The following is a 21,506-nucleotide window of genomic DNA, read 5'->3' on the forward strand; positions in this document are numbered from 1 at the left end:
TTACAAATGGCTACCGTCTTTACAAATGGCTACCGTCTTTACAAATGGCTACCGAATTTACTAATTGCTACCGTCTTTACAAATGGCAACCATCTTTACAAATGGCTACGGTCAGCTAGCATGTAAATATTAGCCTAACCCCAAAAAGACGTAAAAAAATCCTAAATTAACGATAACAGCTAGTATTTTGCCGAAAAAATTGCTAAACTTTAAAATAGCCTAAAAAACTGAGCCAAAACTGAAAAAATAGTTGAACTCCAAAATGAAAAAAGCCTAAATTAGCCAAAACAGCTAGGATGTCGCTGAAATATTAGCTAAACTCCAAAACAGCCAAAAAAATATTAGTAAATGCCAAAATAGTATAAAAAGTTATCAGAATGCCGATTTTTGAAACTTTTAAACTGTAGCTTTTTAACATAATAATGAAAAATAAAAAAAAACACAGTAGTATTATTCCAGAATAAATCAACTTCAACCTTAAATGAATTTTAATATTTTACTTTCTATAAACATATATTTTGTCCAAACTATACAAGTTAAAAATAAGCATAAGACAACATCAGGCCATTCATAATAATGAAATAAAATGATCTGGAGGGCCGGATCCGGCCCCCGGGGCTTGACTTTGACACGCGTTATAAGTTAAGTGAAGAATCCCAAATACTCATGATGTGATTATAATTTTGGATACACTGAACAAGAAAGTGAAACTGGTATAAACAAAGAGAAAACATTCTTGGTATATAGGCATGTAGGTCAGCTGTAAAAACCCTGAACCTGTACATACTTTTTTGACTGGTAAAATGTCATTTTGAGTAAGTTTGGAATCCGAGACTAACCGCAGAAAAGAATATGTTAAAGTAGCTCACCACAGGATACAATCAGGACCGTATCCTGGCTGAAATTGACAAAATATTCATGGTATTGATTTATTCGTTTCATACTGTGCTCTCAGTGGTATTTCAGATATGTCTTCATCTCAGTACCAAGAGCGAGATGATCATCCCAGTCTGAAAGAACATTAGGCTTTGAAAAGCCACAAGTACAAGTTCTCCCTCCTCTTCCTCTTTTCTCCCCCACCTCAGAGTAAAACCGCTTTGATACATCAGCCTATGTCCAAGTGATTCATTTAACCATCCGCCCACTAAAGAAAAACTAAAACAAAGACCGAGTGCAACATAAAACGGCCTATACTTTTCCAACCACATACAGACTAGCAAACCCACACGTACGCTATAGGTTTCGTGCAGCCGCAGTACGAAACAAAAAAACACCGTAGTCACTCATCCAGATAAATATCAAACGCACACAAGCTAAATTGCGCAGAGTGCAGTTCATCATTCTGACTCCATTTGAACAGACACACACTTTGTCTTTTCCTGCAGCGAGGCCCAAAGACAACAACAATCCCCGCACCGCAGGTCTCGATCCACTTCCAGCCGCGACCTGACATGACATCATTCCTCTGCCCCCTCCCCACCCGGCCCGCTCCAATGAGGAGGCTCTGCTTCAGCACAAATCATCCATCCCCGCGCTAAATGACAGGGTAGAGCTAAGTGATGCCAGGGGGCAGCGGAGCTGGAGGTGCTTTGGTCTGGGATGCTGCCCGTTTCAGATTCCTCCTTGAAACATGTGGTTGGTTTTTCTCTCTGACGCTGTGGTGGATGGATGAGGGGAGCAGGCAGCAAGGGAAAAAGGAAGACCACAAAGTAAGCTTTTAGCCCAAAGGGAAAGATCATTTGTTGCTCAGGTGGATGTGATCCCACTTTCATCTCGGGGTGGCTTTAGTCTGCAGACGGCATTAAATGGCAGGAGCGTACCCCTTTGGAGAAAATCCGAGAATGAGGTTTAAACATGCAACTGGTTGGTTTTTACTAATTTCTTTCTGACGTGGGGACATATGGGTGCTATTTAATCCTGTGGTTGGCTTTAGGGTTGTGCACATGACATGGTGGAGGTTTATTTTTTACTCTCCATCGCATGTAAAGGCAAATAAATTAAGGAAATAACGAAGTTGTGGAAAGCGTCTCCCTTCCAAGTATTTGGAGGAGTTTAAGCAGATTTTAGAAAGGCGATTTTGAGTAATAAAATTATATATTTGATTTCTAATGCAAGAGGAATTTCAGTTTCAGTTTGTGTTGTTCATGTAAGTCCAAACACAAGGGTAGACAAACGTTTTGAGGCAATGCAGTCAAAATTTTAGGGTTTGAATGAGAACCTTTTGGTCCTCAAAGACGAGTCCACGTCACAAAACACTCGGGAGGAGATCACATGAATGCTCGTGAACTTCAGTTACTGTCTAAGCTTATCCGGATACCCTGAACAAAGTCAAAAGTAACATGAGACAAATCAAGACTGAGCTTAAATAATTAAACTTAAGACTTGTAATGACAAGTTAATACAAGTCTAAAACCTGTATCTCGTTTCGTGGTTTCCAGTGAGCTTTGGAAGGAAGGGTTGAAGAACCGGAGACTGTCTTAAATGTGAATGATATGTTTTGGGAAGAGGCATGGAAAAGACTAGTGAACCTGACATGTAGTTTGACTTCAGGGCAACAAACCGATGATGATCAAACCGGATGAAGAGCCCAGACCCCTAAGTAAATCATGCAGTATACCATAAGCATATAACATACAGGCTGACGCTACAACTTCCACACACGTTGCACCTCACGTATAGACAGTCTTATATTATAACTGTAAAATAGTGTGGCGGTCTATCGACAGGCTCAAGGATGACGGGACCGACGAGGGGCGAAAGGTGGTGTCTCTGAGATCAAGTTGTTTTACTTCCAGGTATTAAAACGGTCCACAAAAATCATATTTCATAATTTGTTTTTTAGTTTTTCGAAGGTAATATATCACATGTGTCAAAGTCAAGGCCCGGGGGCCGGACCCGGCCCTCCAAGTAATTCTATCTGGCCCTCTGGATCATTTTATTTTATTGTTATTAATGGTCTGATGTTATGTTGCGCTCATTTCTAACTTGTATAATTTTGACAAAATAGATTTTTATGGAGAGTAAAATATTGAAAATTATTTAAGGTTTAAGTTGATTTATTCTTAAATAATATTTCTGCCTTTTTATTATTCATAATTATGTTAAAAAGTTACAGTTTTCAATAATAAAAAATTGGCATTCTTCTAGCTTTTTGGACTATTTTGACATTTTCTTAGATTTTTTAGGCTGTTTTGGAGTTTAGCTAATATTCAAGCTACATGCTAGCTGTTTTGACTAATTTATATTTTTTTCATTTTTTTTATTTTAAAGTTTAGCTGTTTTTTCAGCTACATGCTAGCTGTTTTGCTAACTTAGGTTTTCTTTTTAAAATTATTTCAGGCTAATTTAGGATTTAACTGATATTTTAGTTGGCTATTAGCTTCAGCGTTTTTAGCTATCAATTTCAGCATCTTCCTCTTTTTAAATTTTTTAAGCTTATTTGGAGTTTAGCTAATGCTTTAGTATTATGCTAGCTGTTAATGCTAATGTATGTTTTTTTCAGTTTTTTAGGCTAATTTGGCACTTAGCTAATATTTTAGCTGGCTATCACCTTCAGCGTTTTCAGCTATTAGCTTCAACGACTTCAGCTTCAATGTTTTCAGCTTTTAACTTCAGTGATTTCAGCTATCAGCTTCAACGTTTTTAGCTATCAATTTCAACATTTTCATCTATCAGCACTAGCATCATTCATCTTAGAGCATTCACACTAACATTATTACAGGTAATGCTATATATCTAGTTCATATGATGTTAAAAAGTTACAGTTTTAAAGATAGTTTTAGAGTTTTCAATAAATGTTTATCCTGTTTGGGCGTGTTTTGGATTTTGGCCCCTTGTAGGATTGAGTTTGACACCCATGTACTATTTGATCAATATATGGATATAGTTTACTCTCAAAGGTTTATTGGTATGGCCCCTTTAATGGGAACAGCCAGTACATCTAAAAACAACTTGGGGACACCCAAAAAGTGAGGCGATCAACCAAATATCAATATCTGATTACTTACTAGGAAGAATGTGTTTTGGCACATATTTCCTCAAAATCAGTCAATTTATTTGTCTTTTTATTTAGCTACTAACTTCCATAAAATGACTAAGTCCTTTAGGAGGCTCTTTAATAGATTCAGAAGTTGAAGTTACACATAAGGATGCCAAATTTTGTCCTCCAAAGAGCTTTATAGTTTATAGGCGTGAGATGTCTGGCCAGAGGTGAAACCTTTATATTTATACTAACTAATAAAGTGATCTGCTAACAGATACCAGTAACTGTCCGATGTTGGCCCTGGCTGAAGCTTCCTGCTGCACGGCAAAGCCTGTCATTGTTCTGGGTCAGCTCCTGGTGGAGGGGGGCCTGCAAGAAACACGGATGCACACCGCAGAAGACTTAGGACTCCTCCTCCTGCCCATTTGGGGAATAAACCCAGAGCAGGCAGCCTGTGTTCTGTCAAGGCGTCCAAAATTCCACAACTTTCCCAGAATTCCCGCGCAGAGCCAAGTCATATATTCTTTTGTCATCCACAAGGTCCCGACAAAAACCCACGAGGAGCGCGGCCCATCTCGTCTGCTCCACCGCACGCCACTTAACCCAAAAAATTAAAAATACAGAGGAAGTATGTCACTCTGGGCTCAGCTCTGGACGTTTCTCGAAACAAATTGATTCTAAACAGCAGCTGGTGTACCACAGGGTAGAAGCTTAGCTTATTGAATACATTTTCCCGGTGCGCAAACCGCACATAAAAAACATGCCGTCCACGCAGTCAACTGAAAATAGCAAGGACTTTTGTGAATGTTTTCAACACCCTAAATCATGTCGTCCTGTTGAGTTCAAACATAACTCAGTATATTAGATCATAACGCTGCAAATTTTATCAGTCCTTATTGCATTACACGCTGTTAAGGACCTCAGTGAAACGGAATACCTCATGTTCAGTTCACAACTGGATTTTTCAAAGCCTTCCTGGAGTTTAACTGTTTATTTGGATGAAGTCCATATGACTGGGAGGGAATAAAAGGCCAGGAAATATGAATGAAAACTGCTCCGCTGGGTATAAAAAAAAAAAGCCTTTTCAAAGATGCATTTGTTGTTTCTTTAAAGATGAAAATTAACACGTTTTTGTGTCATTTCTCTTATGATTGAGGACATATATAAAGGAAATTGACCTAAAAATTGGATTTCAGAGTATTTCTTTATTCAAATAGCTGTCATTCGGGAGCAGATGAAAAAATACGTTTGAAAAAAGTGTCGAAAATACGCTAGGCGGGGCCACAAGCTCCCCCGCTCATTCCGATCCATCCACTTGCAGACAACTAAATCCATGAACGTTTTTGATTTCCTCGTCTGAGCTGATAGGGATGGACAAAGAATAAAAGGTTTCCCGCCAAATTAAATTTACGATTTGTATCCATTTTTCTCCCTCCTTTTACTTTCTTTAACAAAAATTACAACAGAAAGAATACATTTAATAAAGTCAAATTTTATTTTAGCACCTCTGTTTGGTGTGGTGTGATTCATGTGTTGTTCCTCCTTCCCACTCCCCTCTGGGGGAGGGGAAAGGTTCAGATTTCAGGTGGTTCGTCTGATGTTCTGTCCTTGGCCGTGGACCTCGCCTCTGGCTCGACTTAAGCCCCCACTTGTCTCCCAGTTCCATCTGGATGAAGCCCATCACAATTCAAACATGTAGTTGTAGAGTTAGATAAGCACACAACTCCTTTATGTGGACATTCTTTTTATTTTTTTTTTATTTTTACTTACCGAGAAGGAAGGTCTCAGAGCAGGGATGCCTAGTTTAGTTTAGTCTGCTTGGTTTAGAGTGGAAATGGCTATTGTTAAACAGTTGTTTGTTGCTTCAAGTCTGAAGTCAGAAAACCAAACGCGTTCTTTCCAATGGAAGAAACTGTTCCTATTTTTGGAACAAGCTCCTTTCCGCTAGCGTAGCATTTCTTGCTACATATACATATAGCAAGAAACGAACAATGAAAGTCCAAGAAAGGAGGATGCTGGGTATTTTTTTTTTTTTAATCATGATTTTTCAACAAAAAACTATTTCAAATGTATCGATAAAATCTATGTATTCCCCAACCCTACACTGTATGTGGTTCAAAACTGTACAGCTTTAACCTTGCTTCGTTAGCATAGCGTAGCTATAAGCTAAGATCACATTGCCCTAATTGGAAGTAGCAACTTCCAATTAAGTTATTTACATAAATGGGTGTTTCGGACTTCTGCGTTTAAAGCTCTCTTTAGTTATGCAAGTTTCTACTATCAAGTTTGGCCTCCACGTTCACTAAAACATTAAACGCCAAACCATGTCGAAATTTGACCAATCAGGGACTCGGATTTGATAGTGACTAATGGATGGTGTCCCTTTATTTTCACGGGAGTGCCAACCATTTGAAAACTGATCATGGAGGAGAAATTAATATTTGTGTGCAAATCTTACATATATCAGAATAGAGTTGTGAAAAAAAAGCCTGAAGTAAGATTTGCACCGCTTTAACATTTCGCACCAAACTGTAGGTGGCGCACATGCGCTAGTAAACAGTAGAAAAAGAGAACTCTGCTGGTCAGGTGTTGCTGAAGTCATGTCTAATGCCTGATGTGTGTTTAGGTTTAATGTTGGCGTTGTGAGCTGTAAACAAAGAGCTCTCAGTTATGGGTGACAGGAAAGGGTGACGGGGTTTACAGTCCTTCCTATAACTCAGAGGTGATTTCTAATGAACTACTGCCGCTCTGCAGAAAATATGTTCTAGGAAACAACAGGTTTTTGGATTTTTGGGCAAAAACAAGGGGACTAGAAAAACTTTTACAACAGATCGCGGTTGGAGTGAGACTTTTAGGCTCTGATAGACTACAAAGTCATTCTAACGAATGAATGTGTCAAGCACTAATGAATCACCATCTCTCGCCTTCCACTCCTCTCTGTGCTCTGAAAGAACAGCTTGATCTCGCTGCTCTGGCTGCAGCCGGGCCCAAAGTCAACAGTGGTCTTCGTGGGCCCGTAAGAAAAGTTGCAGATTATAGCAGGGCTGTAAAAACGGAAACCTGCTCTACGCACTGATTGACGGCCCGGTCAGACGCACGCACAGAGGGCCGCCGCCGTAATGGTGTGTGTCTGGGACGGCTGACAATAACATTTCAATCAGAGTGTGGAATCAGACGGTTTCAAGTGGAAATGTTATACCGGGCCAGGGGAACATGGGAGAGCAAGTGAGAAGGGGAAAAGATCCACAGATTTTCCTCGTCAGTAAAATAAGGAGTTAAAAAAAACTCCAGGAAATAATATTTTTTTTCTTTCCAACCCTAAACTCCAACTAATTGCTTAAACATTTCCTCTGTAGATCCATTTGTGGACAGCAGCCAGTGGCCAGACGTTTGGACCCATGTCAGATTCATACAAAAAATAACCCAACTGGAGGTGTTGCCTAACCTTATTTGTCTTTTAAAGAAGGACAATCGTTTGAACTATTTTGAGCATTGGGGTTTTTTTCCTTTTGCCACGTTTTGTGTGTTTCAGAAGGCGTTTCTCAGGAACTGCAGAGCTCTGCTCCAGATCTGGTTACAGAATCTAATTTGGGACCAGATTGAAATCAAGCCAATAAAAAAGAAAAGTTTCAGCACCTGAAAGGTTGCGTTCTCTCTGGAACCTAAAAAATGTTTTTTTTTTCCAAACTGTGACTTCCGGTTGAAGCAAAGGTGATTGGAACCAGGTCAGTTCACTGGTTTATGCTTCATAGCCATTGGCCATCACATCAATCGTATTGTGTCCCTAAGGTACTAGATCGCCCGGTCTAGTTCATACTAAGAAAATCTGATTTTGATTGAGACAATCCGTGATGACTGAGACTAACCTCTGAGTGGCGTTTGAACTTTTCAAGCCGGAATGTCTCCAGCGTTCCAGGTTTGTTGAAGGAGACTTCTTTCCCAACGTTGTCATCTTCGGGAGTGCTAAGAAATGTCATCAGTTTAAACATCTTTCAATAAACCTTGAAATTGGATATTCTACACTTGGAATTCTAAAGCCAAAACTTGTTTACACCCACTCCAACATAGTCGTTTAGCATATTTCTACACTTACTTTATTAGGGCCCATCTGTCTAGTACTGGGTTGGACCTCTTTTGGCTTCAGAACTGCCTTAATCCATGGCGGCATAAATTCAACAAGATATTGGAAACATTCCTTGGAGAGTTTGGTCTATATTGACGTGAGACCATCACACAGTTGCTGCAGATTTGTCGGCTTAACGTCCATGATGCCAATCTTCCTGTTCCGTCACACCCCAAAGGTGATCTATTGGGTTGAGATATGGTAACTGTGGAGGTCATTGGAGTTCAGAGAACTCATGGTCATGTTCTAGAAAGCACCGTCTGGCACCAACAATCATGTCACGTTCAAAGTCATTTTTCTGATGCTCGGTTTGAACTGCAGCAGATCATTTGACCATTTCTAAATGCATTGAGTTGCTGCCATGTGATTGGCTGCTTAGACATTGACATTAACGAGCAGTCGGACAGGCGTACCTAATAAAGTGTTCGGTGAGAGTACTTCCTATAGCGCGGCAAAAGTTTATAGAAATTTGCGTTCTGATTTGGAGGCGAGACTGTTTGGCCAAGAGTAAAAAAGTAAAAGTATTTAAAATGACAGTACAAATCAACCATGGCAATTAAAAATACAAAACAAATTTACCCCAATGGCTCAAAGCTGCCAAACAAACAGCAGTCAATCTGGCACTGCTGGGGAGCCCCGCCCCTTCCTATTTAAAGCCACACCCATCACAATCAGTTTAAAGCAGGGGTGTCCAAGTCCAGGCCTCGAGGGCCGGCCTGCTGCTGGTTTTCCAGAAATCCTGCCTTATCTGCTGCTGATTACCTGGATCAGGTGTGTTTAGCCAATAAGAAGCTTCAGTGACAGGTTGGTTGGAAAACATGTTGGACACCGGCCCTCGAGGCCTGGATTTGGGCACCCCTGGTTTAAAGGGACAAACGAGTACTGATACATGTCAGTTTGCTGAATTCACACACCGTTTTTAAAGAATTCCCTTCTAGTTTCCTCATTTAATTGAAGTTGGTTGCAATCAACAACTAAACCACTAGATGTCAGTAATTCATCTTTATATCTCCTTAAAGTAGTCTTTATTTTTGTCCTCTTCTAAAAAGAACTTACCCAAAATAAAGCACTTACTTCCAGTTACAAGCATCTGGATCTCATTTAGGTCTCAAAAGAAAGTTAATACTTTATAGACATGAAAAACAAGTTAGCTTAGCTTGTTTGTCCAGCTGTCTTCGCTTCATTCGCTAACGCTTGACAAACTGATGGCTTCCTTGTTTGGTTTATTCCGTTTGGCGGTAAATACAGGAAATTGTTGCTCATGTTGACAACTTCCTAACCTGCTATGTTTACAGCTTCCTGTGCCATAAATTCAGACAGATAGTTCTTCTTGTGACGGCTGGGATTGAACCGAAACTGTGGCCATTTTCACATAATGGCTTTAGTTGGGGACAACTTTAAAAATCTGTAAAGGAAAATTTCAGAATATCTGGAACACGGGGAATTCCCTGCTGCAGAGATCAGAAAGATATGGTGGCCTTAAGGACAGAAATGAATGAAAGCCCATTTTCACAAAATGTTACCAAGTATTTTAGTGTGGTTTCTAGTTTAAATGTTTCATTACACTTCATACAAGACTATACTAACCTACTAGTAACTATTCGGTAAGATGTAGCGACTTGGTTTAGGGCAACAAACTTTAAATATTTTATTGAGTCACATCTCATTTTAAGGGATATCCAAAAATATATATTTTTTTTATGTAAAATCTGTCAAACACTTTGAAGATTTGATGGAATACTTTTATTGTGGCGTCTGATTGGCCAATTCATGACTTGAAAGACTTGCTCTACAAAAAAAAAAATTATTAAAATAAAATAGTATTAGAAAGGATGTGTAAAAAAAGGAGTTACAAGAGAAAGAATGGTTTTCTTTCTCAATAGAAGTCTATGGGATTTTGGCTTGTTGGAGCTTCCTGTTTGGAACGTGAGGTGGGCGGAGTCACTCAGTCGCTGGTTCTGACCGTTTGGATGAAATCTGAGATGATCCGTCTGTATTTGACTCCTGCTTTCATGATAATTAGTAAGTGATCTCAGCTGAACAAAGTGGCTGAAGGTGAACGCCTCCATACAAGTCCTCCTCAATGGAGCGCAGAGATTTGTGTGATGGGTTAACGGCACAGCAGTAAAAAGGCCTGGTGGATGCGCCGCAGTTTGGTTTGTGGCGTACGGCGACCCCATTGAGCATTTTATAGACACGGGTGTCTACTGTCTGCAGATTGAGGCCTGAACTTGAACTATGGAGAGAAAATAGTCTCATTTAATTTGTGTGTTATTTTATAATTTTATTATTAGTGTTTTAGTACTTAAATGTTTTTTATTATCTTTCTTTGATTGTATTTTATTGTTAAATGATTTTATTTAGATTTGATTATATGTTCAGCACTCTGGTTGCTCCTGCTTTAAATGGTGCTTTACAAATAATAAATTACATTAGCTTGAAACTAACTACACGTACAAATCTATAAAGTATACACAAAACACCCGACACACACACACAAATCGGATGAGACTATTTTCTCTCCATAGAGGGCCCCCTTTTTGAAGTTTGTGTGTTTTTTCTTCTTTTTTTAAAGTGGTTGGGGGGGATATGTTGCACAAACCTGTTTGTTCCACACGGCCCGGCACAGAAACAGAGATTGAGTGTCTCTCCATTCTGCGAGTGGGTGACGCGGCCCCTCAAGAATGCGCTTCTCTTCCTTTCACCACTCGCTTCAGCTTCCCATCCGGTTGCTTACTTCACTCGCGCAGCCGTGAAGCTGTCGCTTGAGGAATCTGGAAAACAGCAGCGGGGGAATGAGAGGAATTTCTCCCTTTTTCCCTTTCCCCCCCATCACCACCACCACTACCCCCCATCTCACCTCAGCTCTCTTTACTTTGGACATCTCGGTGCAGCCGGGCTCTGGAGTTTTCTCTTGTTTCTGAACATTTCCCAACAATAACAACCTCTCATAAACAATGGAGCTTGTTGATTTGGATATGTGTGTGTATGAGGGGGGGACGGGTCTGTTCAGTCAGCTCTAAACGGCGCTAAAAAATCCCTTAAGTGCAGGCCGCGTGGAAGACCGTGAAAGATTTAAGGGTGATTTTTCCAAAAGTCTCCCTCTCTGAAGGACCATAAACACATACTTGGGTCCTTTTCTTCATCCATCTTTGCTCCAAAATGGATTAGACCAAACTCTAAAAAAAGAGGGGGAGTTTTCTGCCCTTTACCATACAAAAACAAAGCTTTAAGATCTCTCACATTTAACTAAAAAAGTGAAATTGAACATAAAAGAACGAATATTAAAAAAAATGAAAAATGTCCCCCTTGTAACAAGTGAACTCCTTGCTTCAAAGACGTTATTATTTGGAGTAAAACTACAAAGACAGAAAAATAGTATTTAGAAATTCACTTATATAGAATTAATAAACATGTCTCACTTACAGTCATTGCTTTCCACAGGACTGTTAGTTGAAAGAGTAAAAATTGTAGCAAACGGACTGTTGTTATGACATTGAACAATAAAGCTAGATTCAAAATAGAACTTTATCGAAACCACAAAAATTAACAAAACTTTCCTGGGGCAGAACAAGTAGAAATAATCATTTATGGCATTTGCATTGATTTATTAGTTGTTAGAAACTACTGCAATTACTACAATATATATATATATATATATATATATATATATATATATATATATATATTAAAAATAGTAATGCGGCCTTGAAACATGAAGCTTTTTTTAATTTAAGGTCATTAGTTTAATTAAAAATTCTAAATAATTCTTTAGTGACATTTAGATTTTTTGTTTAATTGAGGAGAATTATGAAAATATATTTATATATTCAATGAAGTTGTTTGAGGTTCTGTGAAATGTGAAGAGGATGTCAGAATCAAGACTTGGACCAATCAAACACATGTATTTGACAAATGGTAACGCCCTTTTCCATTAAACCGTTTGAAAAGTGATCATGGAGGAGAAATTAGTAACTGCAGTTTTAAAGTGTGACACTTTTCAGAAGCTTTTTTACTAAATATATCCTGAAGTCTCTGAATGCTTGCATGTGGCGCCCCCCTGTGGACACAAAGTACCCATTCCACCTTAAATCTAATAATCTGAAAGCAGAAACAACTTTTTCTTATGTTTTAAAAGATTTAAAAACAAAAACATTAAGGTTTTTTAGAAGTTCTTGAAGTTTATTTAGGTCAAAAAGTTGAACAGCAAACACTCGTGACATATTTCACTCACTAAACACATTTCATCATAAAGGCTTTCAGCGCTTTCAAAGACACGACCGTCCGGCAGCGCCCGGGGCGGCGAGGAGGAGCTCATCGCTTTTCTGAGGGCTTGAAGGGATCAGACCAAACTTTTAGACCTTCAAAAAAAAAAAAGAAAAAAAAAAAAAAACAGTCACTGATGCTGTTTGACCACCATATTAGAATCACTTCAACACTGCATTTTATTTAGCTTCAAAATAAAAGCCCTAAAAGGTACGTTTGCTTTAATAGATATTTAAACTACTCTTATACATTGATTCAAAATGTTTAAATGAAAGTTACAAAACAAACAAAAGTATAAAACTAAATTTAGTTGCACATCATTTTTTTTATTTCTGCTTTATTTCTTATTTATCATCAAACCTTTTTTTTTATTAGGAAAATGTTTAAAAATCTTAATAATTAGGTCAACTTTTGACGTTTTATTTAGCAAAATCAATCATCTAAGAATTACAGAGCATTTTAAAGGTGGGAATTATTAGAAAACCAGAAAAGTTTTATGAACTGAAACGTGAGTATGAAGTGAGACTGCCTTCATACCAACTTTCCTGTGATTGAAATCCAATTAAAATGTTTGAAAAAAACATGTCAAACTGTTCAGTTTTAATGGAGTTTGTGTTAATAAGAAGAATTGTGACCAAAACACTTAATAGATTCTTCTTAAAAATTTATTTCACTTAATTTGCGTCAAACTTAAAGTAAAAATGTCTTTTTATCTGTTAAAAACATACAGAATTTTTTTTTTCTAATCCTGCAATCGTCTTTAGAGTCATTTTACTTGTTATTATTGTTTTTGTAAATTGTTTATTGTGCAATTTCATGATCAAACAGCTTCTGAAATAATTGTAATGTTCTTACCCACAGGCTGCACATCTTCCTGGTTTATTCCAGACCGGTTTATCCTTTGAGTTTGTCCTAAAAGGAGCACAGAATCACAGTGAATCATGTTGCTTTTTTAATCTTATTAAAGATTTTTATTCTATGAGGAATTCCTCTTATTTCTGGAAACATTTCCTTTGGCCAAAATGGAAGAAAAAAAAAGGAGGGAGGGAATAAACCCTCAATTGTTGTATTTAAATCCTCTGTAGACATTTAATAACCAGCAGCCAATTATGAAACGTTTGAAGGAATTTTTTTATTTTGTGAAAGCGTCCAACCTTCTTTAAAAATGAAAGAATTAATTCATTATTCGTTAAACTTGGAATTACAAAGAACAATAAGATTTTTTATTAGCTTTTAAGTGTAAAAATGTGCTAACTTGCTGCTTTGAGAACAAATTACTCAAATCGAATTGAACTTACAGCTAGAGTTAGCTAATATGACACATTTAAGCTTCCAAAAACAGTTTATAAATGTAACTTCAATTAATAAATTTACTAAAATATTAGAGGCAGCTTTTAGCTAGGATTAGCTTAACATCATCTTTAAATATATAAATATATTTGTGACAATTAAAGACACAAAGTGAATTGTGTAGAGCTAATTAGCTGTTAGCTACTTACTGTACTCGTCTTTGTGTGTCAGGGGATAGACGAAAATAGGATATAAAGCAGCGGCGACTGCTGTTATAAACCCCCCAAAAACCAGCGCTATTCTGGTATTTTTAGACATTTTTCTGGTGTCTTGAGACGTCTACATTCACCTCCAAAACACAACCCCTGTTTACATTATGTACTTCCGGTGTAAATGTCACTCTGTTACAGTTTTTTAAATCAATCTTTATTTAAAACATGGAAATAACAAACAAAGGTAAATGACAAAAAATGAACTATAAACTATTTTTTCTAGATAAACTCCAGTAGGTTTTTACAAAAGAGAAAATTATTATAATAATAAAAATTAAAGGATAAAGGTTAAAACAAATAGACCAATTTCACGGTGACGTCACACAAAAGGGCGACAGGCCGTCAGCGGAATATGTAACTTCAGGTTTATGGTTTTCTTTTTCCCTTTCTTCTTTTTAATTGACACTAGACACTACAGAACAAAACATGGCTTGAAATTATAGAACAAAGTTTATTTTATTACAATAAAACATAGGGGGCAATTGTAGCATTAAAAAACAAAAACAGAATCAATGAAAAATAAATAAATAAATAAAACAATAATAATATTAATAAAAATAAATCCGAGCAAAAGTGAGGCAAACAATAAAATATCACTTAACTATAGATATGCGAGGGAACAGTTTAGTCTATCATATATTGTTTTTATTTTTGGTTCCTGTTAATGGATTTAGACATGGAAACAGAAGAACTGAATGCTGTTTAACACACTTTTACACAAATAATGAAAGTTAACCTTACCAATTTCAACAGGAAAATGTACAATATTAAATTAGGTTAAATAACAGAAGTGTTTTCCATGTCAAGAAGAAATGTGGGGAAACTGTCTTCTCCAAGCTAGTTTATTACACTAATAGGTCCAAAATGTATGTGACATCGTTTCTTCAAATTCCTTACCATTATATATACAAAAATATATATACGAAATATATATACAAAATAATATTTTTACAGTCTATGTACCTAATGTGGAGCCATTTTTTTCCCTTTTTGGTTGTTCTGGGCTTCCGTAGCGGATGACTCTCAAGCCTGGTCACATGATGCAGCAAAACAAAAACACAATGAGGAAGTCTGGATGAGAATTTTAGCCGTAGAACGAGTATTTCTGCCTTAGAAGACACCAAAATGGGCATTTTCTCCGTGTTGGTGTTTGTTTGTTGCTGCTATTGCTCGTTCGGATGGAGGGAAGAGGATCAGCCCGTTCAAACCTTTGTGATTCCTCACAGTCACATGGATGTAGGCTGGGTGTACACCATCCAGGTGAGGATTTTTCTGACACAACTCCTAATCGATTCCATTTTTAATTAAGAATTCACAAATTTTCATTTTAAAAAGCTACTTAATTTTATAGATTAGTAGTCATTTAAACTGAAAAGGTTGGAATTTTGGTCAGTAATTATGAATTATTACATTAAAAACCAAAACAGTGTTTGCTTACACAAATACATTTCTTTGAAACAAGACTATTTTTTTCTTTTTAAAAAATGGCAATATATTACGTTAATTCCTGCAAACTTACAAAATCCTAAATCAAAAGTCTGAGGCTCCAGAGCCTTTTATGGCTCTCCGATTAAAGAGAAAACAACATTCTATATTACAAAGTCTATTTTTGAACTAATTTTAAGATTTTAAATTTACCTCACGGTTCAAAAATACAGTACAGTTCACTTAATTAGATCTGCTTTAATTTTAATTTCTTAGATTTACTAATTTAAGGCTAAAATTCACCAAAAATGTTAAGATAGACTGTGGTTTTTATTTTTCTCACTGCTGAGATTATATTACAGATTGCTACATTTGCTGGACCTTATGTGACACTGGGTGTCTTTTTTTTAAGGAAGTCATGTGACCTATGTGAGAAGTTTAATTTTGTATTTTGAAAAGGCATTTTCAATGTTTTATTTATCAAAAAAAATCAATCATCATACAAAAAAGTTGAAATAAGACTTTGTAAATTTTAATGGGAAATCAACCCAAATGGTTCTTTAAGTGTTACAAGGGTGCAGTTCTAGGTTCTGTTCACCCATGGGTTTTCTTCTTCATTAGGAGAGCATGCATGCTTATGCAGCCAACGTGTACAGCAGCGTGACCGAAGAGCTGTCAAAGGTCAAAGAGCGCAGGTTCATCGCCGTGGAGCAGGAGTTTTTCCGACTGTGGTGGGACACTGTGGCGTCAGATTTACAAAAGAAGCAGGTGAGGCTTCATGATGCATTCAGCACTCCTTCAATTTAAAAAGTCTTTATAAACATTCATCACATGTATTTTGTCCCTGATTTAGACAGTCATCAAAACAAAACATAAAACTATATTTAGTAGGTAAACTAGGGGTCTCACACCCACTTTTATCCTCCATCACGACTCTTTCGCTTTAAAAAAAAATAACTCAGGTACATAAAAGCATTTAGTTCAGGTTAATTATGTGTTGTTATTAAAATGTTGTCATTCATGTTTACAATTTTAAACTGAAGTGCTCTTATATTAGTTAAATCTACTTAAAATTAACCTGTTTTTTTAACTACTGCTGGCATGACACCAAATCAAATACATGGTGTGTTTTATTCCTCCTCCAAAGCTGCATATATGTCACAAGCTGCACACATTTTTACCTCTCCTGCACAGCAGGGTCTAGTTGTTGTTTAGAGACAAAGTCTATAATTGCATTTACATATATAGATATAAAAAATAGATCCTAGACTAATGATGTCATGTTTATGTTCAATATAAAGAAGAGAAAAAATGACAGCACCACAGTAGATTAAACTCATAGTAATAGTAAAAGATGCTAGGTTTGAGTTAGCTTTTTAGCATTTTTAAAATGAATGCCTGAATTGATTTTTTCAATGATGACATATTAACTTTAGTTTTTTATTTTGAGTAGATACTAAATCAATAGTTAATTGAAGGAGTTTGATGTGTAATCAGCGTAAACGGCACAGCACAAAATTGATTGACACAGAGTGTTTTAGTTTGAAAGGAACTTATAAATGCTGCTGTCTAAATAACAAATTTAAAATGCTATCCAAAGAAAATATATAGACTTTATTAATAGAGTGATTTTGAATATTCAGAAGCTACAATTTTTAAATTGCTTTTTGTAGAGTGATGTGGGACTTTGTAATGTTTACTGGATCAGTAAAATTGAATGTTGCAGAGTAGAGAAGCCTTAAGGAATGTTGTTTTTGTCTAAACCTGACACAATATTTACTCAGTATATCAGCAAAAGGGTGTCAGGAGTTTGTCATGTGTGTAGTTAGAATCTCAGAAAAGACACACGTACCTTCGAATCTTGCGTAAAAAGTCAAAAACTATTTTTCCCTAAATATTACAGTGAAACATTTTCTTTTAAACGTAAATGTAGATTGTGTTATATTTTTATGAAGAGTAAATGATTTAAAGTTATTTAAGGTTTAAGTTATTTTATTCTGGAATAATATTCCTGCCTCTTTATTATTCATAATTATGTTAAAAAGTTAGTTTTAAAAATTAGCATTCTGCTACCTTTTTGGACTATTTTGGCATTTACTGAACTGGAGTTTAGTTAATATTTCAGTTTCATGCTAGCTGTTTTGGCTAATTTAGACTTTTTTATTAGTTTTTCAGGCTGTTTTGGAGTTTGGCTAATATTTACATGCTAGCTGTTTTGGCTAATGTTGGCTTTTTTCAGCTTTTAGGCCGTTTTGAAGTTTAGGTATTTTTCTCAGCTACATGCTAGCTGTTTTGGCTCATCCAATTTTGTTTTGTTTTTTTTTTTTTTGTTTTTTAGGCTAATTTAGCATTTAGCTAATATTTTAGCTGGCTATCAGCTTCAGTGTTTTCAGCTATTAGCTTTAGCATCTTCAGCTATCAGCGCTAGCATCTTTAGAGGCCAAATTCAGCTTACAGTATTCACACTAGTATTATCACAGGTAATGTTATATATATTTAGTTTATAATTGTGTTAAAATTTTATGGTTTTAAGGTTTATAAATGGTCGTTTCGAGTTCATCATCGGAGGCCAAGTGATGCACGATGAGGCGAGCATCACTGGTCCCATTTTTAGAGTCTTTGGTATGACTCCAGTTTCAGGGCGGACTCTCTAAAACGAGGCCTCTGAGCTGGTTCTGGTACTACAGTTTTGATGCATTCCTTCATGTTTAGGTGCAACAGCTGGTGAATGATGGTCGTCTCGAGTTCATCCTCGGAGGCCAGGTGATGCACGATGAGGCGGTGACGGACCTGGAGGACCAGATCCTACAAATGACAGGTGATCTAGCTTTTTTGTTATTTCCGCTGCTCGGTGGCCGACACACCAATCAGTGCGGTCCGTTTTAGAGGGCCACGGCTTCCTGTACCAGACGTTCGGGGTGCGGCCTCAGTTCTCCTGGCACGTGGACCCGTTCGGAGCCTCCGCCACCACCCCCGTCCTGTTCGCCCTGGCGGGATTCAACGCTCACCTGATCTCACGCATCGACTATGACCTCAAAGACGCCATGCAGAGAAATAAGGTGCGGCGGCCACCCTAATATTTGCGTGATAATGCCTCCTGCAGTCCTCTGATGTTTCTGATTTCAAACAGAAGCTACAGTTTGTGTGGCGAGGTTCTCCCTCTTTGGCTGCCCAGCAAGAAATCTTTACTCACACCATGGATCAGTTCAGCTACTGCACTCCGTCTCACCTGCCGTTCTCCAACAGGTCTTTAAATCTGGTATTTTAGCATTAATGTGGGCTTCTATGCAGTTAAAATGCTGCTACACCCCAAATGGATCAATTAATAGAATCTTGTCCTTCAGCTCTGGTTTCTATTGGAATGGAGTTGCTTTGTTTCCGAACCCCCCCAAAGATGGAGTCTACCCCAACATGAGCGTCCCAGTCACCAAGGAGACCATAGACGCCTACGCTAAGACTATGGTGGAGAATATCAAGCAGAGGGCTGCGTGGTTCAGGACTAACCATGTGCTCTGGCCTTGGGTGAGGAAATACTCCTGCACACTTTAAGCACAAAAACATGATTTTCATCAAATATTAGTAGTTTTTTGATAGAATCCGATTTGACCCCTGACGTGTGCCGTTATTCTCCAGGGATGTGACAAACAGTTCTACAACTCCTCCGTTCAGTTCAGAAACATGGACCCCCTGATGAAATACATCAACCAGAAAAGCAAAGAGTTTGGGGTGACGGTTCAGTACGCCACTCTGAGCCAGTATTTCCAAGCCGTCCATCAGGCCAATCTCACCTGGGATGTGCGCGGGAGCCGGGACTTCCTGCCGTATTCCACCGGTGAGAGATGCAAAGCAGGTGGAGGCGGTTCCCCGGATCCTCGCCAGTGTAATTTAACAGTGTGGCGTTTGTTTTTTTTAGAGCCCCACCAGGCCTGGACGGGGTTTTACGCCTCTAGGAATGTCTTGAAAGGACTTGCGAGGCGGGCCAGTTCCCAGCTGCGTGCGGCGGAGATTCTGTTCACGCGGTACCGAGTCAACTACCCGGACGGGCCCGTGGCTAAAGAGTGGGCGCTGGATAAACTCAGAGCTCTGCGCTGGGCCGTCTCCGAGGTACGTCTGTCCATCGGCATACCGATAATTATTGTCAATCAAAAAGGACAAATTTAAGTGCAGCTTAAGTGATTGTTTATAGTTTCCTGTTATGATCGAATGCTACACTTTTTATATATAATTTATTTAGCTGTGAGTTTAATCATTGTATCTTGTCGTTTTAGTGAATGACCAAAGAGAAATTTTTAAAATGATAATGTTCCAGTTACAAGGGCAAATAAAGTAATAAAGAAAAGTTTGGATCAGAAATATTTTAAAAAAGGGGAAATACCTAAATATGCAGCCTGTACTGCTTTCGTGGATATTAAATCTGATCACAAAACTGAACATTTTATTGAAACCAAACTGAGAGTGTGTTTATTTCTGTTGTAAAGGGAGTAAGGGCGGACCTGCTTGTGTAACCAGCCACCTAGTGGTGACTTGGTGAACTGACTTTCTTAATTTTACTTTGAATTTTTTCTTTTTTTAAACCCGCATTAATCTGGAAGTCAGAAGGTCTTTCTTCACCAAGCGCTAACTTATTAAGTTACTACAGTCATGACACTTTTTTTTAATAAAACTTTAATTTTAACCTTTATTTATAACAATGTGTTTTTAAAAATAACATGTTATTGTAACAAATGAAGAAACAATTGTAAGATTAGATCATAATATATGAGATTCTTAAAATTAAAAAGTCAATAAAAAAATGTAATGCTATTTCTTTACCGTACAGTAAATGTTTTGTTTCTGATGCTTGTTTTAAAGAGGAATAAATGCGGAAACGTTATATAAACAGAATATTCTATAAATAAACAAATAGATAATAGAGGGGGAAAATGTCACAAATGTTTTGGTTTGTGGGGCCTTCCTGTGAATTTTGCCTCCAAAAACTGTTGCAGCTGCCCTGGATAAAACACAAAACATCACCAGGTTGTATTTAAAATACAAGAAAAGCCTCGTAAAAAAATTAAAAACACAAATATTAGCTGTTCATATTTTTGTTGGTTGTGATCTATGATTAAAGGTCCAGCACCATGATGGCATCACCGGCACAGAATCTCCAAAGGTGGCAGACATGTACGTGCAGCACCTGATGCAGGGCATGATGGGAGTTCAGGAGCTGCAGGCTGCTCTGTTTCTACTGCCGCACGACCTCGGCGACCCCGAGAACTTCCACGGAGCAGGTGGGAAATCCAGCCATGCCGATTCCTTCCGAACCCTTCGACCCTCACTGGTTGAGTGGGTGTTACAGGCCCCTCCCCTTCTGCTTCTGCCAGCCTGATCAGAGTTGCGAATGACGATAAAAGCATAAAACTTTTTTTCAAAATGGCGACTTTTTGTTAGTTTTATCCCCCTAGCAACCATTCTATTTTTTAGTCGTCCGGGGGTGAGGAACAGGTCTAAGTAATTTCTGGTAGAATCGGTAAAACTAAATTTTTGAATTTCCTTGGCAACAGAGGGTTTTTATTAACCACGCCCACATTCCTTACATGTTCATTAAGTATGTTATATCATTTCGTTCAGCTTGAGCCAACGATTCATGTATTACATTTTCATCATATTCAGTGAGATTTATGTGAGCTAAAAGGAAACGCCACTTTTGTGAGCTCGCCACGCTAACGCCGCTAAACATCTATAACTTTAAAACCCCCTTTTTTTTACCAAGTAGCTTCCCAATGGGAAGGCGATTGATAAAAAATTACTAAGAGGAGTTTGAATTTGTAGAAGGTATTCATTGGAGAATTTAAGAAGCTTTTTCCAAGGTCAAAGGTCAACAAAACTTCGGTTATGTTTGTACATTTACATGTTTCTTTTCTGTGTGAAATTTTGTGAAGATTGTTGGAACTAACTTTTTCTTTATCAATTTTGTTTGAAATAGGGATTATTTCCCACTTTGCCACAAAATGGCTGGTCCTGTGGCCATCCCATAATAATATTGAAACTTCCTTTGAAGTTGTGTTTTGGTTTTGCTAGTGGACTTTGAATTTGTTTTCTTTTTAACACTTTAAGAGATTTTGATCCGATGCATTTTTTTGTGGTTTCTTCCGCTGTGATGTCATAA

The 21,506-nt window shown here is 37.6% G+C and overlaps 3 protein-coding genes across 5 annotated transcripts in view; 1 reads left to right on the forward strand and 2 right to left on the reverse strand.

The window, feature by feature from the left end:
* The window catches only part of rbpjb (recombination signal binding protein for immunoglobulin kappa J region b), an 89,485-nt gene extending 77,877 nt beyond the window's left edge, over positions 1-11,608 (reverse strand). Inside the window, exons 1-3 of one of the 3 annotated variants that reach the window (XM_036216553.1) lie at positions 11,532-11,588; positions 10,966-11,025; positions 10,708-10,879 (exon numbers count right to left, since the gene is read on the reverse strand). The gene's annotated coding sequence lies outside the window, so the exon portion shown is untranslated. Of the gene's footprint in view, positions 1-10,707 lie in introns of all 3 variants that reach the window. The other 2 variants (XM_036216552.1, XM_024288746.2) reach the window with 2 other exon arrangements.
* Positions 11,609-12,260: 652 nt separating this feature from the next.
* On the reverse strand, positions 12,261-14,074 carry smim20 (small integral membrane protein 20). Its single transcript, XM_024288274.2, has 3 exons — positions 13,871-14,074; positions 13,227-13,283; positions 12,261-12,466 (listed from the first exon to the last, which is right to left on the reverse strand). Exons 1-3 carry the CDS (start codon positions 13,977-13,979, stop codon positions 12,420-12,422), a joined length of 213 nt encoding a protein of 70 aa, XP_024144042.1. The 5' UTR covers positions 13,980-14,074; the 3' UTR covers positions 12,261-12,419.
* An 871-nt stretch (positions 14,075-14,945) lies between these two features.
* The window catches only part of man2b2 (mannosidase, alpha, class 2B, member 2), a 12,538-nt gene continuing 5,977 nt past the window's right edge, over positions 14,946-21,506 (forward strand). The window contains exons 1-9 of the mRNA XM_024288689.2: positions 14,946-15,193; positions 15,980-16,126; positions 18,071-18,176; positions 18,245-18,417; positions 18,489-18,604; positions 18,703-18,880; positions 18,992-19,190; positions 19,272-19,462; positions 20,469-20,628. Coding sequence (XP_024144457.1) covers positions 15,059-15,193; positions 15,980-16,126; positions 18,071-18,176; positions 18,245-18,417; positions 18,489-18,604; positions 18,703-18,880; positions 18,992-19,190; positions 19,272-19,462; positions 20,469-20,628 — 1,405 coding nt within the window. The 5' untranslated portion in view covers positions 14,946-15,058. The remainder of the gene's footprint in view (positions 15,194-15,979; positions 16,127-18,070; positions 18,177-18,244; positions 18,418-18,488; positions 18,605-18,702; positions 18,881-18,991; positions 19,191-19,271; positions 19,463-20,468; positions 20,629-21,506) is intronic.

The sequence above is a fragment of the Oryzias melastigma genome, linkage group LG18, assembly GCF_002922805.2.
Source record: "Oryzias melastigma strain HK-1 linkage group LG18, ASM292280v2, whole genome shotgun sequence".
Taxonomy (NCBI): Eukaryota; Metazoa; Chordata; class Actinopteri; order Beloniformes; family Adrianichthyidae; genus Oryzias; species Oryzias melastigma.

Excerpts from the sequence above, each read along its gene's own strand:
- smim20 (XM_024288274.2), bottom strand. The coding sequence starts at position 13,979 with ATGTCTAAAAATACCAGAATAGCGCTGGTTTTTGGGGGGTTTATAACA. Across the intron at positions 13,284-13,870 it reads GACACACAAAGACGAGTACA|GACAAACTCAAAGGATAAAC; the intron begins GTAAGTAGCTAA and ends TGCTCCTTTTAG. Across the intron at positions 12,467-13,226 it reads GGAAGATGTGCAGCCTGTGG|GTCTAAAAGTTTGGTCTGAT; the intron begins GTAAGAACATTA and ends TTTTTTTTGAAG.